Source organism: Chelonoidis abingdonii, chromosome 23 (assembly GCF_003597395.2).
Source record: "Chelonoidis abingdonii isolate Lonesome George chromosome 23, CheloAbing_2.0, whole genome shotgun sequence".
NCBI classification, from domain to species: domain Eukaryota; kingdom Metazoa; phylum Chordata; order Testudines; family Testudinidae; genus Chelonoidis; species Chelonoidis abingdonii.
This window is the reverse complement of record NC_133791.1, coordinates 20635559-20662785: the sequence shown is the minus strand read 5'-3', so window position 1 is coordinate 20662785 and position 27227 is coordinate 20635559. Positions and strand designations below refer to the sequence as shown.

The window sequence follows — 27227 nt, the reverse complement described above, 5'->3', positions numbered from 1 at the left end:
CACTGTAGTTCACCCAGCTTATTATTTAGACTTCTAGCATTTGTGTACAAGCACTTTAAAAACTTGTCACTGTTTACCAGCAATAGTTACTACATCTCCCCCAGAGATGTACACTGCATCCTTCCTCTGTGCTGCAGAATGTTCCTTTTCTGGCTTGGAATTCTGCCTCGTTCATGAGTGTGGCAACAGGCTCCCTACGCTTACTAAGGACATGTCTACATACAAACTTTTATCGGCGTAATTTACGTTGACATAAAGCTGACACAGTTAGTGCATTGGTTGTACATGTGCATACTTGGCTCCTTGCATCGAAGATGCACGTACTCACCAGGAGTGCTTGTTTCGGTGCCCCGTGGGTAGGTATTTCAGTGTGCAACACATGAATATCCAATCTTTTGGGAAGTTTTGGCAATGTATGGTGAAGAAGAAACAAGTCATGCAGTGGTGACTGGGACTGCAGGATCCCATCATTCTGCTTTCTCCACCATCTCTATCCCATAATTTTTGCACCTATTTTGAAAATCCCACGAACCCACACATCCACCATCTCTGACAGAACCATGGAGCCTGTACAACTTTGCATTATTCTCATGAGCATTGCAAGCACAGTATGCACAGTCCTCTGGTATTTTCAGAGATGCAGGAAGAGCCATGTGGAACATGACATTTTCCTGGAGCAGGTCAGGTTACTGTGGGACATAGCGAGAACCAATTCAATGTTGTTGTTCAAGGAGCAGCTTCAATTGGTGGAGTGCCCATTCTGGGGCCGAGAAATGAGCACTAACTGGTGGGATTGCATCATAATGCAGGCTTGGGATGATGAGCAGAACTTTCAGATTCATTCCTGTATCTGTGTGCTAGGCTCTCTCCAGCGCAGAGGCACCAGAATAAGAGCTGCACTGACAGCAGAGAAGCGAGTTGCGATTATACTGTGGAAATTTGCAGTGCTGGTCAGTGGGAAATCATCTTGGAGTTGGAAAATCCAGTGTGGGGGCCTGTTGTCATGCAAGTATGCAGGGCCATTAATCACCTCCTGCCGTGCAGGACTGACTTCTAGCATCTGCAGGACATAGCAGATGGATTTGCAGCAATGGGCTTCCTGAACTGTGATGGAGCAATAGATGGCACGTGTATCCCTATTTTCGCACCTGACCACCTTGCCACAGAGTGCATCAACAGAAAGGGCTACTTTTCTGTGATTATGCAAGCATTGGTGGATCACTAGCGAGGCTTCACCAACATCAGTGTGGGCTGGTCAATGAAGGTGCATGACACATGCATCTTTAAGAACACAGGATTGTTTAGAAAGCTATGAGCAGGGACTTCTGTTCTCAACTAGTGGATTTACCATTGATGACATTAAAATGCAAGTAGTGATCCTAACTCTTACTCCCCTGGCTCATATAGCTGTACATTGGCCACTTAAAAGATTGAATCTCAGTAAGAAATGTATCCCAATGGTTATAATGACCTGCTGTGTCCTGCATAATGTCTATGAAGCAGAGGGGGAAAAGCTGCCGCCAGGGTGGAGGGAGGAGGTGGACCAACTGTTTGCTGTGTTTGGACAGTCAGATGCAAGAGCTCAATGTGGAGCTATATGGCTCAAGGAGACTTTGAAAGAGCACTTTAACAGGGAACCACAGTAATGCGTTGTGGCATATTGTGCTCTACCTGGTCCTGCAGTTTGGAGGGTTGTTAGGAATTGTGTGGTGCTTGATGCAGATCTGTGAATAGTACACTGACAATGCACCTATTAATTTTGTGGTGCCTGCTATACATTTATGATTAAGACACTGTCACTGAGCCTATGAGTTGGGTCACAGCGTATAATAACAAGTAAGTGGGTGCTTTCATTTCTGCCAGACATTCTGCAGCATATGTTGGGAATGAATAAAGATGAATTATTTTCCAAACAATAGTTTTATTGAATCAAAAATTCTGTGCAAGTTAAAAGGAAATGCATTAAACATTAAATAAATTTATGGAACAGAGCTTAAAAATGCTGAAGGAACATTTATATCCATTTTAGATGCCCATGCATCAAATGTGGCTCTCTCAGGTCAGTGAATGTGAAGCTGTGGTTGTCCTTATTGTTCCTCAGTGTGGAGTGATGGCGGGTAGGGATGTGGCACCTGTTGCTATGTGCTTAACAGAACAAGGAGCAATGGTCTCAAGTTGCAGTGGAGGAGGTCTAGATTGGATATTAGGAAAAGCTATTTCACTAGGAGGGTGGTGAAGCACTGGAATGGGTTCCCTAGGGAGTTGGTGGAATCTCCATCCTTAGAGGTTTTTAAGGCCCAACTTGACAAAGCGTTGGCTGGGATTATTTAGCTGGGGTTGGTCCTGCTTTGAGCAGGGAGTTGGACTAGATGATCTCCTGAGGTCTTTTCCAACTCTAATCTTCTATGATTCTATGTGGAACGTAGGGGGGTGCTATATGGGAGTTCTCCATGGACTGTAAAGGAAGGCAATCCCAGGACTGTTGACCCTGTAAGTATGGAAGAGTTTCCAGCATCTGTTTGCTGCCGGTGCATCTCCCTATCCTTTTCCTGCTGGGACTCTTGGGTCTTTCTCCTAGTCGCTCTTTCCTTCTCCACACAGTCTGCAATATTCATCCTTCAGGCCTTTTGCTCACGGCTTGCAGGATATCACTGAACATGTTATCTTAAGTCCTCTTCATTTGCCTCCTTAACTGGCTCAGGTATTCCATGGGTGTGAAGGGGGAAAACCTCCAGGGGCAGCAGCCATAGATAAAATACCCAGAGGTACCATTGTCGGTATAGTCACAACAGAAAGCAAACGTTGATACAGAACTCCCTTCTCTTGCTTCCCTAAAGTTTTAAACACGACATGCTGATTGAGTCTTCTGCTTTGGAGTGCTTGTGCACAGCACCAGCCATGGTGAGTATGGCCCTCCAGGGATGAGGGAAATGAAGAGGGAATTGCTCAATTGTATGAAACTGTGTATAGGGCAATGGCAATTAATACTGGTACCATTTTCCACAGGGGGTGAGGATTTTAGCTGGTATCTCATTCTTGAGGGACAGAAAGCATAGCTGCTGGTTGTGTCCCAAATCCACCCGGGCCTTTATGCCACTAGCCTATTGATTGCAATGATGCCTGCTGAAGTTATCTCCAACTGGTAGAAAGTGACTTACTGTGGAGGGAAAAATAAGGCTGCCATTCCTAGAAACCTTCAGGAAAGGATTGCAGAGTACCTTCATGAAAGTTTCATTGAGATATCTCAGAAGAGCTCAAGGGACGACATCCCTGTGTACGTAAACAAAGTGGTCCACATGCCCTCCCCCCACAACTTTACAGGGAAATGAAAAGCAGATAACTCTACCTCTCTTGTTGTACTGCTGCCTCTTGTAGTATGAGTAAATTAATGATAAGTTAGTAGCTGTGTCCTGCTAAGTTGGGGCACCATCACTGTAATGGGAAGTAAATTTACACATTTACTCAGGGTTCCTTCCCCTGTATCAGGCTCACCTGTGCTCAATTGCCAGGATCGTCTTAATTGCAGTGGAGTCTCAAACAGGTCTTGGCTCACAGCATAGCTGGATCCCCTGGTCTAATGTCCCCCATCCTGCTCCCCCTCCTGCTCCACCTCCTCCTTGCTGTTCACACCAGGGACATGTGACTTGGGTTCCTCAGTGGTATCCATGGTGGTGTGCAGGGTGATGGTCAGGTCTCCGCCAAATCAGACATGCAGCTCTTTTTAAAACCGGCAGACCTGGATTGACTCTTGGTCTCCCTGGCCTTCTAATGTGCTTGCCATGGTTTCTTTGCTTTCACGACGCACTGCTACTGATCCCTGTCCTACCCATTCTGCATCCCCTGTGCAGTCCGCTCGAAGATGTCTATGTTTCTACAGCTGGTCTGGAGCTGTGCTCGCACAGCCTCTTCTACCCACAGGCCTAGGAGATCCAATATCTCCTGTATGGTCTAGGTTGAAGTGCGTCTTGAACATGTAGCCAGCGTGATCAGCTGGGCAGTTGCATGTAAAAATGGAGAGCTGCTAGATGTGCTTGCCATGCTGGACAGTCAGGAAAAGGCATTTCAAAAATTCTCAAGCGTTTTAAAATCAGGGCTTCCGGTCTCCATGGCACCAGGAGACTTCCGAGAGTGGGGAAGGAGGGTGGGTTTGGAATAGATATGAGCAACACATCTCGAAGAACAACAGTTACAAAGGTGAGTAATCGTCTTTTCTTCTTCGAGTGATTGCTCATATCCATTCCAGTTAGGTTCCCAAGCCTTACCTAGGTGGAGGGGTCGGAGTGAGATGTGGCAGTGTGCAGAACCGCTGCACCAAAGGCTGCATCATCTCTAGACTGTTGGACCAGAGCATAGTGCGAAGCAAAGGTGTGGACCGATGACCAGGTTGCTGCGCGGCATATCTCCTGGATAGGCACGTGGGCCAGGAAAGCGGCTGATGAAGCCTGAACTCTTAGTTGAATGCGCAGTGACGTGGCCCGAAAGGGACACAAGCCAGGTTTCATAGCATGTGCGTATGCAATGTCCACACCGTTATACCCAAGAGGAGATCCTTCTGGGAGGAGACCGGTAGACCTTTCATCCGTTCAGCAACTGCCATGAACAGGTGGGGGGGATTTTCCGGAAGGGCTTGTCCGGCTCGATATAAAAAAACAAGTGCCCTACGGGCATTCTAAGGAGTTGAACTGCTGCTCCCAGGAGTCGAGAAGAGTGAGGCTTTGGAAGCGAAGACCAGGAAGGAAGATGTCCTGGTTGGTATGGAAGGCCGACACTACCCTCAGGGAGAAACGCCGGGTGGAGGTCGCAACCTGTACCTTGTCCTCGGGAAAGACAGTATACGGCGGGTTTTTGCACGTGTAAACGCCGAAGTTTTCGGAAACCCTCTCTGACCGATGTACATGGCCACTAGGAAGACTGTCTTCCACGACAGGTACAGGAGCGAGCAAGTCCGCCAATGGCTCAAAATGGCAGATGCATAAAGTCTGCTTAGGACTAAGTTGAGGTCCCAGGTGGGGGCAGGGCGGAATTTACTGGGGGGTAGAGGCTCTCCAAGCCGCCTTAAGGAATCTTGATGATCCTAAGGGGTGGGAAAACACGGAGTGGCCACTTTCTCCAGGATGGAATGTTTGGAGATAGCCGCCAAAGTGCACCCTCAGAGAAGATTATCGCGCAGGCCCTGTTGCTTAAGAGACCAGAAGGTAGTCCAGAACAACAGGAATCGAGGTCCTCAGCAAGGAGTAACGTTCCGAGGTGCCTTGTACACCAGCAAGGAGAAACGTTTCCACTTGGCCAGGTACGTGCGACCAAGTGGAAGGCTTTCTGCTACTAAGGCAACGAATATGCTGTACCGGAGTGGAACATTGCAGCGTAACTCTGATGTGTTCAGCCATGCAGGAATGCCACGCCGTGAGGTGAAGGGCCTGCAGGTCCGGGTGGCGAAGACTGCCGTGTGGTCCTGCGTTGATGAGGTCTGGAGGAGTGGCAGGGTACTGGGGCTGGCCATGGACAGGTCAAGCAGGGTGGTGTACCAGTGCTGTCTGAGCACACTGGCGCAAGTCAGAATTAGATGCGCTCTGTCCCTGCGGAGTTTTATTAGACCTTGTGAACCAGAGGGAATGGTGGGAAGGCATAGAGGCAGGTGGTGCCTCGCACGATACATGAGGGAATGCGTTCCGTAATCGACCCCTGGTGAAAGACCCTGGAAGGAGCAGAACGGTGACTGGCACTTCTCTGTTCCTGCGTCTCGCGAGAGGCGAACAGGTCTATGAGGGGAAAACCCCCATTGTACCATCTGGAAGTGCATCGAAATGAATATACGTCTGGTCTTATCGACCATTCGTTGACAGAGGAAGGATCTGCTCAGCTGATGTTGGCCAGAATGTTCCGAACCCCTGGAAGAAAGGACACCACCGAGGTCGTTATCACAGTGGGCTATGCAGAAGTCCCAGAGTCGATGTGTCTCTTGACACAGGGAGAAGGCGAGTCCCCTCCCTGTTTGTTGATATACATACATGGCAAGTATGTGTTGTCTGTAAAATCACTGAGACACAACGGCCGTTGAAGATGTTGCTGGAACGCCTGGCACGTGAGGGTGGACTGCTCTCAGCTCTCGGAACGTTTATGTGGAGCGTCAGCTCCTACGATGACCAAAGGCCCTTGTTGATATGAGGTGACCGCTAGGTGAGCCCTCCAACCGAGAGATGACGCATCTGTCGTTAGGACAGTGAGGCTGTGGTGGATGGAAACGGTAGCCCTGCACACACCAGGGAGGAAGTTAGCCACCAGTGTCAAGGGAGCGAAGGTGCTTGGGGAACTGGTCACCAGAATGTCTGTATTGGGTCCAGCTGCCCAGACTTGCAAACGATTTAAATTGACCACGTTTGAAGGTATCCACAACTCTCTTTGGAACATATTTGGTCACATAAGTACATGCGGCCATGTGGGACCTAGTACGCCGAGACACGTGAGACCGAGGTGGTGTGGAGGACGCTGCAGACCTCGAGAATGATCGTCACAATCGCCTGGAACGTGGGCTGAGGGAGTTAGGACTCTGGCTTGAGGTCCGCAGTCCAAGGGTTGACCCCTATGTAAGTCAGCCTTTGTGTGGGGACCAGGTAGATTTTCACGACTTGACGGAGTCAGCCTCCCAACGAGGAGAATTAGGTCCGTGTATACCTGCCCCCAAGATGCTCGTCGGACCGAAGTCTGGAGGTTCCCTTATAGCAGTCGTCCCAGATACCCATGAGAATAACAGTGTATACTGCTCGCCGGGGCAGCCGCGGCTTAGGCGCGATCGCCATGCCATGCCACTTTCGTAACCACCCCTTGGGTGTGGAGAGGGCCAAAGGGAGTAGAAAGCTATGCAGTAAATTGGAAGTAAAGACTGGTTATTGGCGCTACAAAAGGAGATAATCCTCCTGTGGCGGAGGGAAGAGTGGCGATGTGGAAGGTTAATGCTTCCTTCATGTACTGAGGCGCATACCAGTCCTCAAGGATCCAAGGACGGGATGCTGTCCCCAGGGAGATCCTGTGCGGAACTCTCCAACAACTATGCACCATAAACTTGTTGAGGCTTCGCGCCCCAGGTCTAAGGAACTAGGCCTGAGGCCTCCCTTGGACTTGGGAATCAAGGAGAGAGTAGGCGAGTTAAAACCCGCGGTTTTCCCCTTCTCGTCTGATGGTACCTCCTCTATTGCTCCTGCGGTGAGGAGAGACTGCACCTCTTGTAAGAGGACTTGCTCGTGAGAGGGATCCCTGAAGAGGGACTGGGTAGGGGGTGGGAAGGCGGGGATGAAACAAATTGGAGGTGGTATCCTTGTTTCACCGTGCGTAGGACCCAGAGATCTGAGGTCAGTTGGGACCACGCTGGGAGGAAGTAGGAGAGACGGTTGGAGAAGGGAGGAGAAGGATCCTGTCTTGAAACTGGTACGCCGTCCTCCTGTGCACCTTCAAAAGTTAGACTTAGGCTCCGGAGGTGCCTTTGGGGGCCTGTGGTTTTGACCCCCTTGGGGCCCGGCCTGGCATCTACGGCCACCCAGCCCGCACCTTCTACTGAAGTCTTGCCTGTGCCGGGGCACAAAGTACGGGCAGTGGGGTTGAGGCCGGAAGGGTCTACGTTGGGTCATGGGGGTATGCATGCCCAACGAGTGCATGATGACCCTGTTGTCTTTTAAACTCTGCAACCCAGGTCAGTCTTCTCCGAGAACAAACCCTTGCCATCAAAGGGTAAGTCCTGGATGGTGTATTGTAGCTCGGGTGGTAGGTTGGAGACCTGGAGCCAGGACGAGAAAAACTACGAGTAGCTAGGGAAGGTGGAGGTCAGCTAAGCCACACTCCACTGTTCCAACGACCGACACGAGTGGTAAGAAGGAACTGAAGGATGGCCAGGTCGGCTGGGGTATATATCCGGTGCCATAGCGGCACCACTCCAGGGGGCGCCCAGCCAACCCGCCAAGTGTTGCTAGGGTAAAAAGTTTTCCGACGAACGTGACGCAGCGCACGCACACCTAACTGGAATGGATATGAGCAACACATCTCGAAGAACAACAATTACAAAGGTGAGTAACCATCTTTTCACAATTGTGACCAGAACAGTCAGTGTTGGGCATTGTGGGACAGCTGCCTGGAGGACTGTTATGGTTGACATAGGAAGTGCAGTGTCTACATACATGCTGTGTTGTCCCCTGTACATTGACCATGGCTCAACGCCGCTCAAGGGGTTAGTGTTGCTATGTTGACATAATGAATAGCTTACGTCAGTGGGAGAATAATTAAGTGTAGACGCATGCACCACTAGGTCGACGCAAGGTGGCTTATATTGACCTAACTTTGTAGTATAGACCAGGCCTAAGTGGACTTACACTGGGGGAAATAAATTTGGTCCTGTATATGTAGTGTGATACAGCATGGCCAGAAGGCAGCGTAAGAGTGTTAGCAGGGGGCCTTATTCCCTGCCAAGGGAGGAAGGTTTGCTTTAGATTAACTAGAACAGCTGTGGCCAATTAGAGCACCTGACTTCACTTAGAGCACCTGACTCCAGTTAGAGCACCTGACTCCAATTAGAGCACCTGACTTCAGTTAGAGCACCTGACTCCAGTCATGGGATATAAACCCCTGCTTCAGTCAGACAGGGGGTGGTAGTTGAAGGAGAAAGGTTGGATTGGAGCAGAGTGCAGATTGCAGAAGAGAAGAGTTTGTCCAGAGAGAAATAGAAGGTTTGGAGGAGTGCTGCGGTGGATTGGGAAGCCCAACAGAAACCCTAGGTAAGGGGCACCAGGCTTGTATAGAAGAGAGGCGAGAAGCCCTTCACAAGCTGACGGGTATGAGAGGGAAGTAACCCAGGGGAAGAAACCGCTAGTCAAGTGGTTCACCACAACCCCAGGGCCCCTGGGTTGGGACCTGGAGTAGAGGGCGGGCCCAGGTCCCTCCCTCTCCACTCCCCTCCTCCAAGGACACTAGGGGAATGATTAAGAACTGGTTCAGAGGCAAGCAATAGCACCCTGAACCTACCCCAGAGAAGAGAAAGCTCGAGACCCAGCAGAACAGTACCGGCAATTTGCCACAGTAGGAATCACATAAATGAAATTCAGCAATGTCTAAGACAGCATTGCAACTGTTTACCCATTGTTCCGATACTAGATCCGGGAGGGCTCCAGCTGGGGGTGCAGGCTCTGGGTTGGGGCTGGGGATGAGGGATTTGGAGTGTAGGAGGATGCTCCGGGCTGAGCCTGAGGGATTTGGAGGCAGGGAGGGGGATCAGGGCTGGGGCAAGGGGTTAAGGTGCGGAGTGGGGATGGCTCAGGGTGCAGGCTCAGGCTGGTGCTTACCTCAAGCGGCTCCCAGAAGCAGAAGCACATCCCTCCTCCGGCTCCTATGCGGAGGCATGGTTAGACGGATCTGCTGCACACTGCCCAGTCTGCAGGTGCTGCCCCTTCAGCTCCATAAGCCGTGGTTTCCGGCCAATGGGAGCTGTGAGGGTGGCGCTTGGCAGGATAGTATGCAGAGTGGAGCCCCCTGGCTTAGGAGCCAGAGGGGATACATGCCTCTGCTTTTGGGAGCCACGCAGAGCTGCCCCCGACCCTGCTCCCCAGCTGGAATGCTGGAGCAGGGCAAGCCCCAGACCTCACTTTGCAGCGGGAGCTCGAGGGACGGATTAAAACGGCCATCAGGCCAGATGCGGCCTGAGGGCTGTAGTTTGTCCACCCCTGTACTAGATGATGATTTAGGACAGGAAGTGCAGAATACTGTATTTCAATTGAAACTGCAAGGAGAAGGGATGTAGAGTGAATGTAATTCCCAAATTCCAACTAATGTAACATGGTTTAGTTAGTGTGTAGAACAGGGTTCCGGGTGTGAGGATAGAAACTCTTCCCAGATGTAAACAAGGAGGAGTCTGGTGGCACCTTATTGTTTTTGTGGATACAGACTAATATGACTATCCTCGATACTTTCTTCCCAAATGTGCCACTGACTCGATGTGCAATCTTGGCCAAGTTACTTCCCCTCTCCGTACCTCCATTTCCTCATCTGTGATATGGGGATACTACAGTTGGTGCATCTTGTCACTTGTGAGGTTCAATTAATTTGTTACAGGCTGAGGCTTAGGTTCAGTGCAGACTTCTAAGCAGGGATCCTAGTTTTCTGTGATAAAAAACCCAAAATTCTCCAATAAAAATCCCTGATTTTCTGCAATTAAAATGAAATGCTGAACTTTAATTTCTCTAATGACAATATATATATATAGGTATCAGTTGAACCTATATATATATAGGTATCAGTTGAATGTTTTATTGATATTTACAATTTTTAAGCAACTTTGACGCTTACCAGTGCCATCAATCAAAATAAATTAATAGAATTGCAATTTGTATTTCTTACATCTGCCAAATACTTCTATGTCTGTGTTCTGTATTTTCAGGGGGGAAAAAATTTAAATGCATGAAAACCCTGGAATGATCCAGTCAAAGTGCATTGTTTCTTTATTGTTGATTGCACTGCTGTTTCAGCCTCTTGTTTTTGTTTCTTTTCATTCAGTTTATGTTTAGTGCTTTCCATGTGTTCTACAAGTGTCTGCCTTTGAATGTAATCTACAGCTGTGCTGCGTACAGGACAGCACACTACTGTCAATGTGAAATTTGCATAGAATCATAGAATATTAGGGTTGGAAGACACCTCAGGAGGTCATCCAGTCCAACCCCCTGTTCAAATCAGGACCAACCCCAACTAAATCAACCCTGCCAGGGCTTTATCAAGCCAGGCCTTAAAAATTTCTAAGGATGGAGATTCCACCACCTCCCTGGTGAACTCATTCCATTGCTTCATCACCCTCCTAGTGAAGTAGTGTTTCCTCATATCCAACCTAGACCTTCCCCATTGCAACTTGAGACCATTGTTTCTTGTTCTGTCATCTGCCACCAATGAGAACACCTTAGCTCCATCCTCTCTGGAACTCCTCTTCAGGTAGTTGAAGGCTTCTATCAAATCCCCCCTCATTCTTCTCTTCTACCGACTAAATAACCCCAGTTCCCTCAGCCTCTCCTCATAAATCATGTGCCCCAGCCCCCTAATCATTTTAATTGCCCTTTGCTGGACTCTCTCCAATTTGTTCATATCCCCTCTGTAGTGGGGGGACCAAAACTGGGCACAATACTCCAGGTGTGGCCTCACCAGTGCCGAATAGAGGGGAATAATCACTATTTATTCGAGTGATTGCTCACGTGTATTCCACAGTAAGTGTATGTGCTCGCCACGTTCATTGGTGCCAGAAGGTTTTCCCTTAGCAGTACGCGTAGTGGGGAGCACCGCTGCGACCCCTGGAATGGCGCCTCTATCTTCCGCTATAAGGGGACCTGGGCACTCCCCCTACCCTCAGTTCCTTCTTGCCGCCAGTGAAGATAGTCGGAACTTCGTGCACCAGCTCTGCTGAAGTGCTTCTAGCCTTAGTAGTACAACTCTTCTTCATAGATCGTCTTTTCTAGTTAGTTGTCTGGCTCGGGGCATGCCCCTTGCCCTAGGCTTCAAGTCGTGCGACTCCTGTCACAGTTCTATGCCCAGAAGTGACCCACACTGTCAGTGCCTTCTCTGTCTGGACAAGACTCACATAAGTAGCGTTGCAAAATCTGCAAATCGTTCAAACCTCGAACAAAGCATGAAAGAGATATCCGACTCCGGGCCCTGCTAATGGAGTCGGCATTGGCTCCGGCATGCCGACCTGACTCCACACCAGGCACCACGTCATTGATGCAAAGCGAGGCTCCATCCACCAGTTGGCACAGCTCCCCTGCCAAGAAGCAAGGGAAGACTCAGTGGCAACAAAAGAAGGACGGGGTGAGGCCGGACCCGAGTTCGGCAGCCCACGATCTCCCTCGGGACCCAGACCTCCGACTCGCACTGAGCGAAGTAGTGCGGTCCCATCCACACATGCCTCTCCTGCACTGAGAATGCCGTTGATGCCGGAGGCAGCACAGGCAGCGTGTGATATCTTCGCCCTTCCGGTGCCGGGTGCACCGCCTGAGACGGGCCCCCGATCCCGAGAGAAGCCACTGCTGGGAGCCCATCAACCCTCCCCAGTCCGGCATAGTACCCGCTCCAAGGACGAGATAACTACCCGTTCCGAGGGGCCATCCCGGAGCCCGCACCAGGCTTCCACTTCGCCAGAGAGGGAGTCTCGAGGGTCCTCCAACAGAGGTTGCAGGCACCGAGACAAGAGATGTCGATGCTCTTCTTCCCCCTGAAGCTATAGGAGCAGGTCTCGATGCTGTTGGCACCGATGCTCAGACTCGAGTATTCACTCCGACAGATGTCATGCTCGGAATGTCCCTTGACCTTCATCGGCACCCAGGCGTCGTAGCCAGGGTCACCGGGGGGAATCTAGAAGCAGTACCTCCGACGGGTACACGTGGTCGTCATCGAGGTCTAAATCTCAAAGTCGGCACCGACACGGCCATATGGCACTGTGCGTTCCTCAGTGACTTCAGCATCCAGCCACCCATTCCCGGGCCACGCCGCCCCCCACAATCAAGCAGCTCCGCTTGGTCTCCAGTCGGGTCAGTGGCAAGCGGCACCTTGACAAGGGCAATGGTGTCAGTGGGCACTGTGGCCCCAAGTACCTGCACTGGCGAGACCCAGTTCAGTGGCCTGGGCATCACAGGTGCACTCTACGTCCCCGCCTCGGCACCAGGAAAAGTCAACTGGTACCAAACCAGCGGCGCCGCACAAGAACTCCTTAAGTGGGTGGCTTTGAATCTCCAGCTTCAGGCTGAGGAGATGGAGGAGCCGTCGGACACCTTGTTCAACATGTTGTCCTCCTCAGCCAGGGGATGGCCAACATATCAACTTCACTTTGGCGAACCCCGGCCTCCTTGACACCGATTTCAAAAAAGGCAGAGAGAAAGTATGTTGTGCCAGCAAAGGGGCATGAATACTTGTACTCTCACCCAGCACCCAACTTTCTGGTGGTGGAGTCTGTAAACCACCAGGAGAGACTTGGTCAATCCGCACCCACCCCCAAGGACAAAGATGCCAGAAGACTGGATACCTTCAGCAGGAAGATTTATTCATCTGCCAGTTCCAGCTCAGTGTGTAAAATCACCAAGCCCTACTGAGCCGATATCATTTTAATTTGTGAGGGGTCCCTGCTAAAGTTTAAACTCCTTCTCCAGGAAAGGGACAAGAGGGAGTTCAGAGCTTTGGTCGATGAAAGAGCCGGCAGCGGCAAAAGCAGCTCTTCAGGCGGCTTCAGACACAGCAGATACAGTGGCCCGTTCGATGGCCTCGAAGGCGCACTCTACGAGAGCTCAGGCCTCGTCGGCCGCCTATGTAGCTCACATCCCTATTCAGAACATTTGTAGAGCTGCCACATGGTCTTCTGTCCACACCTTTTCGTTGCACTATGCAATCGTCTCCCAAGCATGGGATGACACCGGGTTTGGTAGGGCAGTAGTCCGTCCCGCTAACCTTTAAACTCCTACCCACCTCCATCAGATATAGCTTGGAGTCACTTACTGTGGAATACGCATGAGCAGTCACTCGAAGAAAGGACAGTTACCTGTTCTGTAACTGGCGTTCTTCAAGATGTGTTGCTCAGGTGTATTCCACATCCCGCCCTCCTTCCTCTCTGTTGGAGTTGTCTGGCAAGAAGGAACTGAGGGTGGGGGGAGTGTGCAGGTCCCCTTATAGCACAATATAGAGGCACCACTCCAGGGGTTGCAGCAGTGCTCCCTCACTACAGGTACTGCTAAGGGAAAAACTTCCGGCACCGGTGCATGTGGTGAGCATGCACACTTACTGTGGAATACACCTGAGCAACACATCTCGAAGTTACGGAACAGGTAATTGTCTTTTCCCTCGAGCTGCTGGCAGTGCTTCTACTAATGCAGCCCAATATGCTGTTGGCCTTCTTGGCAACAAGGGCACACTGATGAATCATATCCAGCTTCTCATCCACTGTAATCCCCAGGTACTTTTCTGCAGAACTGCTGCTTAGCCAGTCGGTCCCCAGCCTGTAGCAGTGCATAGGATTCTTCCTTCCTAAGTGCGGATCTGCACTTTCTTGTTGTACCTCACAGCTTTCTTTTGGCCCAATCCTCCAATTTGTCTAGGTCACGTGGACCCTACCCTACCCTCAGCATATCTACCCTCTCCGTGCAGCTTAGTGTCATCTGCAACTGCTGCAAGTGCAATTCATCCCATCATCCAGATCATTAATAAAGACGTTGGAACAAAACTGGCCCCAGATTGACCCGCGGGCACTCGCGCTTGATACGGCTGCCTAGTGACATGGTCTAGGGGTGATTTTAAGTTTTCAGCATCTTTTATCAACTTAATTACTCATGTCTGGAGGCTGAAGTGAATTTGGGACATTAACATGAATCCTATACATTGAGTAACTTCTATGCGCCGGAAGCAAAAATCAACTACAAGTGGAGTCGAATGCATTGAATAGATGCATGGGACTTTCAATAAAATTTAGTAATATAGGTTTTTATTTTTCACGAAAGTAAAGCTCAAGGTTTCTCTAAACAAAATTCCGTGTTTTTCCACGGCAAATGATTTCTTAGGATCCCTGCTTATAGGAAGAGCACCCTTTACCGAACAAAAAACACCTGGTTTTCCTAGAGAGTCTCTCATCCAATGGTGACCAAATCCTTCTTGCCTTGTATATTTGCTGGGACAACAAACTAAGGTGGAAGGTAATTGCATTGGAATTTTTTACCATCATAAGTCATAACAGTGATACTTGAGTAGTTTACTGCTAGAGCCCTGTGTAAATATTGCATTTTAAGCTGTCACCTTTGGAGGATGATTTATTTTAATATAATTATTTTTTATGTATAATTTACATTGGTTTTAATTCCACAATGTGCTTTCCAACCTCTAAAAAACATGGTTCCTTCCTAACCCAATTGTTCACAGTTATAAATGTCCTCGTTCTTCTCCCAGTCTCATTTGGCTTCCTGTGCTTCTGGTCCCATTCTCCCCACTATTTTCTACAACGATTTTTTTTTTTTTCTTTTTTTTTTAAATGAAGCTGATACCCAGGCAGACAGTGAGGAAAGCATTACTGAAATATCAGTTAATCTGTAAAATGTCTTTTATTTGGCTTTCATTCAGCAGCCTGGCTGCAGTATAAATACAGCTTTTACCAGGGTCTAGCCAGCTTTGACAGTTCTTTTCGGAAAACTTACCTGTACCAAGAAACTACTAGCTCTCCCTTTGCAGTATCAGAGGGTAGCCGTGTTAGGTCTGGATCTATAAAAGCAGCAAAGAATCTGTGGCACCTTATAAGACTCACAATGTTTGGAGCATGGCTTTCGTGGGTGAATGCCCACTTCTTCAGATGCATGTAGTGGAAATTTCCAGGGCAGGTATATAATGCAAGCAAGCTAAGAGATAACGAGGTTAGTTCAATCAGGAGGATGCAGGCCTTCTAGCAGCTGCTGTGTGAAACCGGAGGAGAAAACTGGTTTTGTAGTTGCAAGCCATTCATAGTCTTTGTTTACTTCTGATCATGGTGTCAATTGCAAAAAAACTTCAGGACCAGACTTCAAAGAGAACTACTGAGTTCAGTTCATCTGCAATTTGACACATCCCCTCAGATTAAACAAAAGACTGCGAATGGCTTGCCAACTACAAAACCAGTTTCTCCTCCCTTGGTTTTCACACCTCAACTGCTAGAACAGGGCCTCATCCTCCCTGATTGAACTAACCTTGTTATCTCTAGCTTGCTTGCATATATATACCTGCCCCTGGAAATTTCCACTACATGCATCTGTCGAAGTGAGTATTCACCCACGAAAGCTCATGCTCCAAAATGTCTGTTAGTCTATAAGGTGCCACAGAATTCTTTGCTGCCTTTGCAGTATGTCTGTTTACTAGTCTGACTTTTTTAACAGTAATTTCTTACTGCTTGTTCCTGCTTTTTAGTTTAAATGATAAGCGTGTATAATGTAATATTTAGAAGGGCGGTAGTTTCATCTTCAATAATAGTCAGACATGGCAGCCAAAAATTGATATTTGCTGAATTTTTTTTAAGTGTACACCTCAAATATTATCTCTTCAGTATACCAATAATGCAAAAAGAGCAGCAGCAGCTTCACAAAGGCTTGATCTTCTTTAGTCCCGCTGGAAAAGGGAGAGAGATACTAACATAATGGCCAGGAAGTACAGAAGGGAGGAGCAAGTGGCTCACCAGATCACATTTTCCCCACACCTGTCCTGTAGCCTGCAGAGGCTCCTTCACAATTCCACAGGATTTAGTAGGTCTAGACTTGGCATACTGGAGTATGAAGCCAATTTCTGTGACATGCTTCCTTGGGGACCAAGTGAGTTTCCAATAGGATGTCAGCTCAAAAGTTAGTGTTGCTGAAAGCATCTGAGTTTCTCCCTCATTTCCGTAAGGAGGTATGGCCTTTAGTTTAGTAGGTAAAACTCATGTGATGAAGTTTTCAATACTACTGAAGATTTTATTAATCTGTACCCAAAACCTCTCTTTCCAATGAAGACTCCAGCAGTGTAGTGTACACATCACAATTTCCTTTCAATATTATAACCTGTGTTTGATTGTGTGGATTTGTGTATGCATCTATCCGTTATTTTCTGTAGTTGTACACTGCATCACAGCTGTACATTCAGAATGTGAAAACACGACAAAAGTGAATCTCTCCCAGACTACTTTGATTTTTCTAGGTCCCAGGATGGTTTCTACCTTAAAGAATTTGGAGAAAGAATTTTTCTTTACACTTCCATTGCAATTTTCAAAGGAGCCTTAAGGGAGTTAGATACCCAAATGATATTTAATTTTAATGGAAGTTGGGCACTTAGCTCCCTCCCACTCCTTTGAAGATCCCAGCTTTTTAGCGTATCCCATCTGAGGTGTCAGTGAAGGTAGATGTGTGGATGGGAACTTCACCTTGTGAATCTACTGGATCAGTTATTAATTCTTCATTGCAAAGCAAAAGTATGGGCGTTTTAAATGATGAACGTTAAATTTTTTGCCTTTTTTTCTCCCCGTGTGGTTTCTGGTTGGTGCCTTAAGGAGGATTTACTGATAGGAACACTTTCCCCACCCATCTACACGGTTACTTGCAAAAGAGCCTTACTCTGAAAAATTGGAGTGGGTTTGGTATAGTCATTTATAGTTTCATAAAGAGTTTCTATTAGATTTCTGAGGGGAGATGCTGGCTTTTGTGGCTTTATGTAATCTCCGCACATACAGCCCAAATCCAGAAGAGCATCTGCTTTGAATGTTTTGCCAGAGTGAATATTTGTCCTATCAGATAGATGGCGATGGTGAGATAAGCTGTACCTGGAATTTCCTCAGTCCTGGTCAAGTGGCCTTCTGGCCACTTCTAAATTTTTAATCTGGCTACTTAAAAATATGTAACCTTTATCAGTCCTGCTGTAAACTGGGTAGGGACCAGTTATTCCTGTTCACCTTTGAGGGTGAAGAAGAATCATTTTCTTTCTCATCTCATTATCAATCAACGGGTATAATACATAAGCCTCTTTTGTAAAAGATATTGGATATCTTGCATACATGTGCACACAAATATATATCCAATCGAGATTATTTTTCTAAATTTTGATTACAAATATTAATGTTTTTGTGGGGTTTTATTGAACCAACAAGTTCATAGTCAATCAGAGTGGCTAGCTCTTACATCCATGAAGATTTTGCCTTTTGATATATACAGTTGTCTCTGCAAATTCTAATGTTTTCTAATGATTTGATCAAAAAATATCAAAAAATTTTGAAATTGCTTATCATTTGCAAATGAAGTTAGCTAGTTCTTTTACACAGCTTTTTTCTTTTGGTGGGGGGGGAGCGGACCGGGGGGAAGGTCTGATTGTACCCCAGTTATTGAAAATTATTCCCAGGAGCATTTTTGCTGTACTTAGAGGAAACATAGATGAATGAAGTGTGTTAATGATTGTGCTGTGCTGTCTTTTCTTGCTGTTAATCGTAATCGTCTTTTTCCCCCCTTTTCCTGCTGCCTTTTTCCTTCTTCCCCTTCCCATGTACTTTTTGAATTTATTCAATTGGTCTGTGTTTATTTTTTTACTGCCTTTTGCTTTTCTTTTATCTCCCGCCCTACTCTTGTCTCCCCCTCTTGCTTGCTTGTGTCCATGTTGCTAGTTTTTATGTTCGCATGCTCATTATCACCCTTTTTTGTACTTCAAATCCCAGCAGCTGTCCAGCCAGGTGCCAGAGCACAGCCCTGTGGTTTATGGGACTGTGGAGAATGCCCATCTTGCCGCCAGCACCTCTGTCACTGCAACTAGCGACCCGAAGCAAGGTTTGTTAATGTATATTTTCTCCCTGGTATTTTTAGTCATTTGTCTCCTCTCTCATAAGTCTGACTTTTAATAAGCCTGTAAGCAAGAAGGGTGGCTAGCACCAGAAATAGAAGCTTGTCTTTTGAACCTGTGACAAAGCTGGTCTATTATTTACAGATTCATTGCAATTTGTCAAAGCAGAATTGGGTAAAAACTGTTTCACTAAAATTCATTCTTCCAAAACATTGTTCCAGAGCAGCTGGTAGTGTGAACCTCCTTTTTCCTCCTCCAAAACAATCCTTTCTTCAAAACCAGCAAAATTATTGCCAATAAAATGGTCACTGGGACAGAGGAATTTCTCAAGTACATCATTTGAACATATATTTAGCCACAGAGATATCATTTACCCACCACATCATAATGGTTCCTGTAGAGCTGTTTGTTCATGTCCTGCCAGCATCCTCAGTACATCTATAGAAGACATTAGAGAATTGTTATTGCTATTGTGCAAATGTGTGAAATAAAGGCTTTCCAAATTTCACTTTCTACTTAGAGCTATTTTCAAATTGTACAGGTGAAAATAGTGTCTTAAAATGATTAAATTTAATTCTTCTTATCTACAAAAATATGAATGCAATTTATAAAATTTGTATTTAAAATAGAAATTATCCTTGGACTTGGACACTGCATGCAAGTTTCTTCCCACAATTAAATTTTACATCCAGTTAGAAACCCTTAAAAACTTGGGTTTATAATGTAAGTGCTGTGCTCTGCAGTATTAAGTGTATTGGTAATATATAGCCCAGGCATTCCAGTTCTCCACATTAATTCATAGCGTCTGTGCTTCTGCCGACAGCAGTGGGTACTTGAAAATTGAGAAGCACTATCGTTTTCTGTCTGCACTTCCCAAAAGCTTTGTACCTAAGTAGATTTTTAAAAGTGCATGTTAGAAGAGGAAAAGCTGACCACAAAAGATTTAGAATTGTAACCAGGGAGGCAAAAGAAGCTGGCTTTTAAATTTTCAGAGATACTATACATCCAGGTACTAGCATGACCACTGGTTGACAGAAGAAGTAAAATGTCCCTGAAAATGTTGCTATTGGCAGGCGCAGTTTAGATGTTTGTTTTTTCCTCAGTTTAGGTATATTCTATAAATATAAGTGTAGAGTATTACAATTCTATGTGTAAAGATTCCACATCCTTCCTTTATTAAAAAGTTGTGGATAAATTTAATATGCATGAAACTGACACTTGTTTGTATTGTAACAGAGGTTTTGGAGCATGAGCTTTCGTGGGTAAATACCCACTTCATCAGATGCCTGTAGTGGAAATTTCCAGGGACAGGTGTGTATATATATGCAAGCAAGGTAGAGATGATAATGTTAGTTCAGTCAGGGAGGATGAGGCCCTGTTCTAGCAGTTGAGGTGTGAAAACCAAGGGAGGAGAAACTGGTTTTGTAGTTGGCAAGCCAATCACATTTGTTATATCTTGAGCTGATGGTATCCAAATGCAGCTATACGGTCTCAGTAGTTCTTTTCACTCTAGTCTGTCTGACGTTTTTTGCTGCGGATGGCCACTTAAGGTTTCTATATGTGTGGCCAGGGAGGTTGAAGTTTCTCCTACAGGTTTTTGTATATTGCCATTTTAATACTGTTGTTGTCCACTTATTTTTTCCGTAGGACTGTCCAGTGTGGCCGATTTCATAGCAGAGCATTGCTTATATGCTGGCATATTCATTGATTGGCTGGACGTGCATTTGATGTGGTTGGTACCTGTGATTGGTGTTCTGGTTGTTTAGTTGGCAGAGTTGGCATTTTTTGCAGTCTCTACGGAAAAGGATAAATGGCACAAATCGATGTTTTGGCAATTATACAAAACCTGTAGAGAGGCATTTTGCCTCCCTGCCACGCTATAGCAGACCTTAAGGTGGCCATCCGCACGCAAAAACTTCAATGAAAGAGAAACTGCTGAGCTTCAATTCATCTACAATTTGTCATGCTCGATTTTAACAAGACTGTGAATGGTTGCCCACTACAAACCGTTTCTCCTCCCTTGGTTTTCACACCTCAACTGCTAGAACGGCCTCATCCTCCCTGACTGAACTAACATTGTTATCTCTAGCTTGCTATGTTATTTTCTGCCTTGTCCGGTAAATCCATAATGATTACAGAAGTTGGATATTCACCCACGAAAGCTCATGCTCCAAAACGTCCGTTAGTCTATAAGGTGCCACAGGATTCTTTGCTGCTTTTACAGATCCAGAGTAACATGGCTACCCCTCTGATACTTGTTTGTATTGGCCAATCATAGCACAAGCACTCCTTACTACACCTTATTCCTGACCCCCAACATGACTCCTGCTCCAGATCTGGACCCACTTCCCATCTCTGCAAAAGCACCATAATCCTGATCATACTTGCGAGCTGAGTCTTGGACTTTCTGTGAAAGTACTGATTGGTGATCCCTTAAGAGTTTGTGGATGATTGTCTTCCATGAAATGATAGCCAGTTATTGCTGGTGGATCTGCACGTGACTCTTAAGACCAGTCTGGGATCCACAGATCTTGTCATAATTGGGGCAGACTTTTTCTGGTGAAAGAGGTGGATCTGGATTGTTGAGTTGTGCTGCAGTGTGTTCTTTCCTTCTTTCTCGTTTCTCCATTGGGTCTCAAAATGCTGGAATGCTTGCCACCAGGTCCTCCATTTTAGTCAGTTGATAGTTTGGGTTTCCCATGAGTTTGTGGATGTTGCACTTCTTCGTGTTGGCTTTGAAGGTGTCTTTAAAGTGCCTTTTTTTCCCTCCCCATATCTGTTGGCCTTGGCTGAGTTGTGAGAACATGACCTGCTTCAGAAGTCGATTATCTGGCATTCGAAAAATGTCACCAGCCCAATTGACTTGGTAATGACAATCATAGCTGCAATGCAGGAGTTTTTGGCTTGAGACAAAATGCTGATGTTAGTGCATTGATAATCTCACTTGATTTGGAACATCTTGTGGAGGCCCCATAAATGGTATCATTCAAGAGCCTTGAGATGTCTATTGTATGTGACCAGGTTTTGGCACTGTATAGAGCAGGAATAATGACAGCCTGCTACATGATAAGCTTGGTTTGGTTCTTGAAGTCACGATCTCCAAAGACATTTTCTCAAGTGTCTGAAAGCTGCACTGGCATATTGAATCTCCTTTTTCAATGTTGGCTTTCTGCGAGAGATGGCTACCAAGGTAATGGAAGTGCTTGACATTATCCAGGTCTCATTCTTGATCTTGATTGATGGAGCAGGATTGTGATGGTTCGGAGTCCATTGGTGGAGGTCTTTAGTTTTCTTGGTGTTGAGTGTTAGGCCTATTTGATTGTAGGCCTCAGAGAAGATGTCAAGTGTTTTTTGAAGAACTTCTTCCAAGTGAGTGCACAGGTCACAGTCATTCAGTGAGTGATTTAGTGATAGTCTTTGTCTTAAATGGAAGGCAATTGAGGTTGAAGGGCTTGCCATCCATTCTTTATTGAATATCAAGTGCAGAGCTGAGCTTGTCAACAATGAGAAGGAGGATGACAGCAAGGAAGATGAAGAAGAGTGTTGGAGCGATGACACAGCCTTGTTTGATTCCTGTCTTCAGTACAAAGGGGTCCATTTTTGATCCATTGCTGATATCCATGATGGACATGTTGTGTAATAGAGAAGTTGGAGAATTGCAAATTTTGGCAGGCGTCCAAAGTTGAGGAGAATTCTCCACACAGCCTCACGATTGATGGAATGAAATACTTTCATGAGATAAATGAAGGCTATGTTCTCGGCACTTTTCCTGAAGTTGACGCGCAACAAAGATCATGTCCTTGGTATCTTGAGATGGTCTGAATCTGCATTGTGATTCTGGGAGGATTTCCTTGGCAAGAGGGAGCAGCCAGTTGAGAATGCTGGCGAGGATTTTTCTGGAGGTGGGCAACAGGGCAATTCCTTGATAGTTTCCACAATCCAATTTTTCTGCTTTTTTGGAAATGGTCGTGGTCATGATAATGGAATCTCTGAGGTCAGCTAGGTTTTCTTTTAAATGCCAGATCTTGAGGATTAGGGCATGAAGCTGGCAAGCCAGTTCTTATCTTCCTCCTTTAAAGATTTCAGCAGGGATACTGTCAGGTCCAGATGCCTTATTGTTCTTCATCTATTTGGCTTTATTTACCTCCATAAGTGGTGGTGGTGGTGGTGGTGTGAGGTCATCCTTAATGGGATGTTGAGGGATTGAGTCAAAGATGCTTTCATCAATATTGGAGTCACTATTCAGAAGGTCTTGAAGGTTTCCTTCCATTGTGCATTGACCAATTTGTTGTAAAGTAGTATACCAAAGTGTATGGTAGTTTTGTGTTATGGACAAATGTTGAATGTGATAGTCAAACTCATTTCCACTTGTGAGTCATCCAGAATTTGAAAACAATGTTCTTGTCATGAAACTACAGTACACTAGCCATTATTGAGAATTGTCCCCCTGAACATTTTTTAATGTCTGTATTTCATTTTTAACTCAACAATTTAAAGAATTGATCCAGTAACTAGAAAGTGATTAAAACTAATTAATGATGTCTCAGGCCTTGTCTAAACAGGAACGTTTTACCAATTAGACCAATCTAGTTATACCAGGATAACCCTCTGTTTGGACAGTTTTATTGGGTCCAATGTAAGAGTGGCTTTTTCAGTTGAATTTAGGAAGGAGATTTAAGCAACATGAACTAAACTGGGGGAAAAAAGCACTCCCATTGGAATATGAGTTTCCACGAGGGGCTGGTATAACCATCGGTTTAAATTCAAATCTAAGCTTATACTGCCATAACATTCCTGTGTAGATAAACCCTCAGATTATGTACAAAAAAGAAAGACCAACATTAGAACAGATTAGATTATATAATTATAACAGATTATGTACAAAAAAGAAAATCCAGTACTTTGAGATATGCTGATGAAAAGTGCTATATAAGAGCAGTTAGGTATTTATTTATTTAATCTCTTCCTGAAAAAGTACTAAAGAGCTAATCTATTAAAGTGCAACAGAGCAATAGGTAAAGAGAGAAAATATCCATTAAAAATCAAAGGCTAAATCATCATGAAATAAAATTGAGTTGAAATGATCACACTGGATGACAAAAGTGATAGTGCAATGTTACGGTTACATATCTAAACTAGTTCTCAGTAAATTTAAGGGCTGGTCTACAAACAAACCTGTACCAAAGTAACTAAAAAGGCTGTAATTCACAACTCTTGTTATTTGAGAAGTATCCTATTTACGTCACTGTTATACCAAAGTAAGTGTGACCACACACAGACTTGCATTGAAATAACAAAAGGTCTGTGTTAAAAGTTAACCAATGTCATTGTTCCATTGCAAGTTTGCGAAGGCCAGACTTAAGTCACTTCCATTGTGCATACCGTATAGACTCAAGCCTCTGGTACTTTGCACCTTCTGTATTCATTTACGTCAGTTCACAGTTGGCGTAAACCACTACCATTCTGATTTAGTAAGGTTGTATGCCTTAAAGCAACGGAAAATTAGACCATATATTTAATACCCTAATTGGGAATCAGTAATACTATATGTGTGAGACAGGGCACACTTACCTCTTGTGAGCGCTTCCTGTCAGTTGAGTGCGAACCTGCACTCTCTCTGCTCATGGTACTCCCTGTCTTTTGCCCTCGTCAGGCGGGTCTTCAGTGGCTCAGCCTTCTGGCGAAGTCACACAAAGTCTAAAATGAATGAACCCCTTCTGGGGTAACAAAGGTCCAAAAAAGGACTGTCACTGTGCCCTTGTTGGTATCTGCAGCCCTGCCTCTGGATTCAGTTCTCAGCCCTTTCTGGGCTAGCTTTATGTCTGTCCCTGCCCCCAAGGGCTTTCTCCGTGGCGTCTCTTTGGCTTTAACAGTTCTCTGGTCCTCTTTTAAGTCCTGCCCTTCACTTGGGCCCCTAAACAAGCCTTATCCCCTCCTCAGGGCTTAGGCCACTTCCTCAGTGGCTGATGGGGGGGACCCAGGGTCATCCACTATTGTGTCCCAACTCAGGATCCCTATAAACAGTAACCATGTTCTGCTTCCCTTTAATAGTTGCTGCTGCCTTCCCTGGGCTGCTTCCCACTTGGTCCCATCACCTTCTTTGGTTCTCTGTCCTGTGGTTGAGCAGGGTCTTTCTTGCCTGGAGAATTCCTCTGTCTTCTAATCCTTCCTTCCCCTTCTGGTCCTGGCCAGCAACTAACCTGTTTAGGCCCTGCAGTTCCTTTTAACTGAATCTGCTGGGCTCTGATTGGCTGCTTCCCTGCAGCCTTTTTTGGCAGGCCTGAAGGGCCCACCCTTTACTGCTCCTTTTGTGGGGCGGGTGTAGTAGGACCATGAGGCCTCCTGGAGGGGGTCTCAAAGGGCCCAGTACACCCCGTCACAATGTGTAATGAAGGTGAGTTGATGTCTCTTCTGTGGATCTTATGTATTGTATTCTCTGACATTTTTATGTTTAAAAATCTAACTTTAACATTGGGGTTGGGAGTGATTTGCATTTAAGGTTCTTGGTTTTTTTCCCCTTTATTTAAAAAAAAAAAAGTAGAGAAATAAACTCAACTATCTGTGTGTTAACATTAAAATAATCTCAGTCAGACTTTAAAGCTCACATTTCACTGTGGATAAATAAGCTTTTGTATGGCTGAACTAATTTTTTGGAAGACTGCATTCTTATGGTACAAGCAAATCACAACTTGCATTGTTTGCCCTAGGAATTCATATTAGTCCATATACACCAGGTCTGGCCACTGATGCCTGAAAGTGGGACAAACTCCCTAGTGAAAACAGGAGTTACATCCCAACATAACCTTATTTTATTATTATTTATTTTAAAAAGCCAGTGCCCAATGAACTCAGCAATTTTGTGGCTGCGGACCTAGGTAACTGTTGCCTTACAGTTGAGCTCCAGAATCCAAGCTTTTATTATTTTTTATAAATACGTTTCTAGATTGCCTGCTTGTGAAGAAAACCTTCTAAACATGAACTGAGGGAAAGAGGGGTGGCTTGTCCACACTATGGAGGCTCCAGTGGCATAAGTAGGGTGCTGTGGCTATACCACTGTAACCCTGTATTTTAGATGCTACACTGACAGAAGGGGTTTTGTGTTGCTGTAGCAACTCCACCTCCCCAGGCAACGGTGGCTAGGTCGATGGAATAAATACTCCTGGGGGAATTCTGTGCCACTGCATGCGCACACAATTTATGTGCCACACACATTTTTACTTTTTTGCGCAGAAAATAACTTGTCAGAAAGTTGCTGCAGTTCCACCTTTTGCTTACCAGAGGGCGCTGTGGCACTAAAACAGAGCATCTGCTACCAGCCAGCCCCAGCTACCCTAGGGAAGAGAAAGAGCCTGTAGTGCCTTCTTCACAGTACCTGTCGGGCCAGTTCAGGAGACAGAAAGCGTGGGGCTGCTGTGTCACAGACAGGGCTTCATAAGGGCAAATGTAGGAGGACACACTGAGGCAGAGGTTGAATGGGAGTGAAGGCGAGGGCCACACAGGGGAAGGGGGTTGGCTGAGTGGGGGCACAGGGACACATGGGGATGAGGGGAGGGGGATAGCTGAGGGGATGCAGGGAGGGGGTGCAGGACTACATGGCAAAAGGAGGATGACTGAATAGGGGGCAGAGAGACACATGGGGGGTACAGGGAACACATGGGGATGAGGGTATGGGGGCTGGCTGAGTGGGACACATGGGGACATGAGGTGCAGGGACACATGGGGACAAGGGCAGATGTGCCTGACTGAATGGGAGAGCCTTGGGATCAACCACAGTCTGCATGGGGGAAGCTCCCTAACACTCCCACCCTGCCCCGCCAAAATGCCTGTTCCATACTTTTCCTAGCTATACCCATCAACCCTCCAAGTTCACACCCAGGGTCCTTCTCAGCAATTACTTCCCTCTCCCTCAGCTCCTCTGATACCCCTGACTTCCGCAAGCCTTTGTATTGCTTTTGAGGAGTGCGGGAAATACAGTTCTGTATTGTAGTTTAAATTAATTATTACTGTAGAGGTGCAGACTCACCCCTGTGGCGCCTCCTGCTGGTGACTTATGGGAATTAGCTCGTTCCAGCTCCAGAGCACCCTCTGCAGGCCGGTGATCTGCTTTACCTATGGCCCCGTGTCCCTCCCAGGACCCCAGTGCCCTGTTTACCTGGGCTGCTGCACCCTGGCAGTAACCCCTCACAGCCTCAGGGTCTCCCTCTCCCAGGGGAACCCCCACCCACTATCCCCACTTTGCCTCAGTGTTCGGCTGCTGCCAGTCCCCAGCTAGCCCCCTGCTTACTGGGGTGGACTGCAGTGTAAGCCACTCATCATAGGCAAAGGAGGTTCGGACCTGCTGCCTCTGCCTACCCGTGGGCTCCCCCCTGCAGCCCAGTACCTAAACGGCCTTAGCAGGCCTTCAACCTGGAGCTTTCCTAGGGCAGAGCTTCCTGGCTCCCTAGCCCTTTCCCCAGCCCTGCTCCACTCTGGGTTCCCTTCTTGGCACCTTGCAGCCAGGCCCTTCTCCCTCTACAGAGGGAAAGTGCTGGGCCTCTGGCTCACAGCCTTTTATAGGGGCCAGCTGGGCCTCACTGGGGCACGGCCCCAGCTGAGCCTACTTTCCTCCAGTCAGCGCAGGCTTCTTGCCCCAGCCAAGCCCTCTCCTGGGCTGTTTCAAGCCTGGCAGTGCAGGAGCAGATAATCACTCCGCTACAGTTACTCAGAGTTCTGTATTAATATGCCTGGTAAGGTATCTATTTGTTTAAAAAAAAAAAAAATTCCTGAATCTTTTTTTTTTGTCTACATTGTTACAGACATACTTGCTGACAAGGATTTTGAAATAAATTACCAAAATAATTGAAACTTATGTGATTATATTGTGTTATTTTGACAAATAAAATATGCAGAATTGTGCAGATTTTTAAAATGTGCTTAAAATT

The 27227-nt window shown here is 46.4% G+C and overlaps 1 protein-coding gene across 22 annotated transcripts in view; it reads left to right on the top strand.

Annotated features, from left to right (window-relative positions):
- Window positions 1-27227, top strand: part of EIF4G3 (eukaryotic translation initiation factor 4 gamma 3) — a 499287-nt gene that overhangs the window by 313504 nt on the left and 158556 nt on the right. For 17 of the 22 annotated variants that reach the window (XR_012654775.1, XM_075060289.1, XM_075060273.1 and 14 more), the window contains one exon: window positions 18185-18293. Coding sequence is in view for 21 of the 22 variants with exons in the window: in XM_075060289.1 (XP_074916390.1) it covers window positions 18185-18293 (109 nt within the window). In the remaining variant the exon portion in view is untranslated. The remainder of the gene's footprint in view (window positions 1-18184; window positions 18294-27227) is intronic. The other 5 variants (XM_075060286.1, XM_075060283.1, XM_075060276.1 and 2 more) reach the window with 1 other exon arrangement.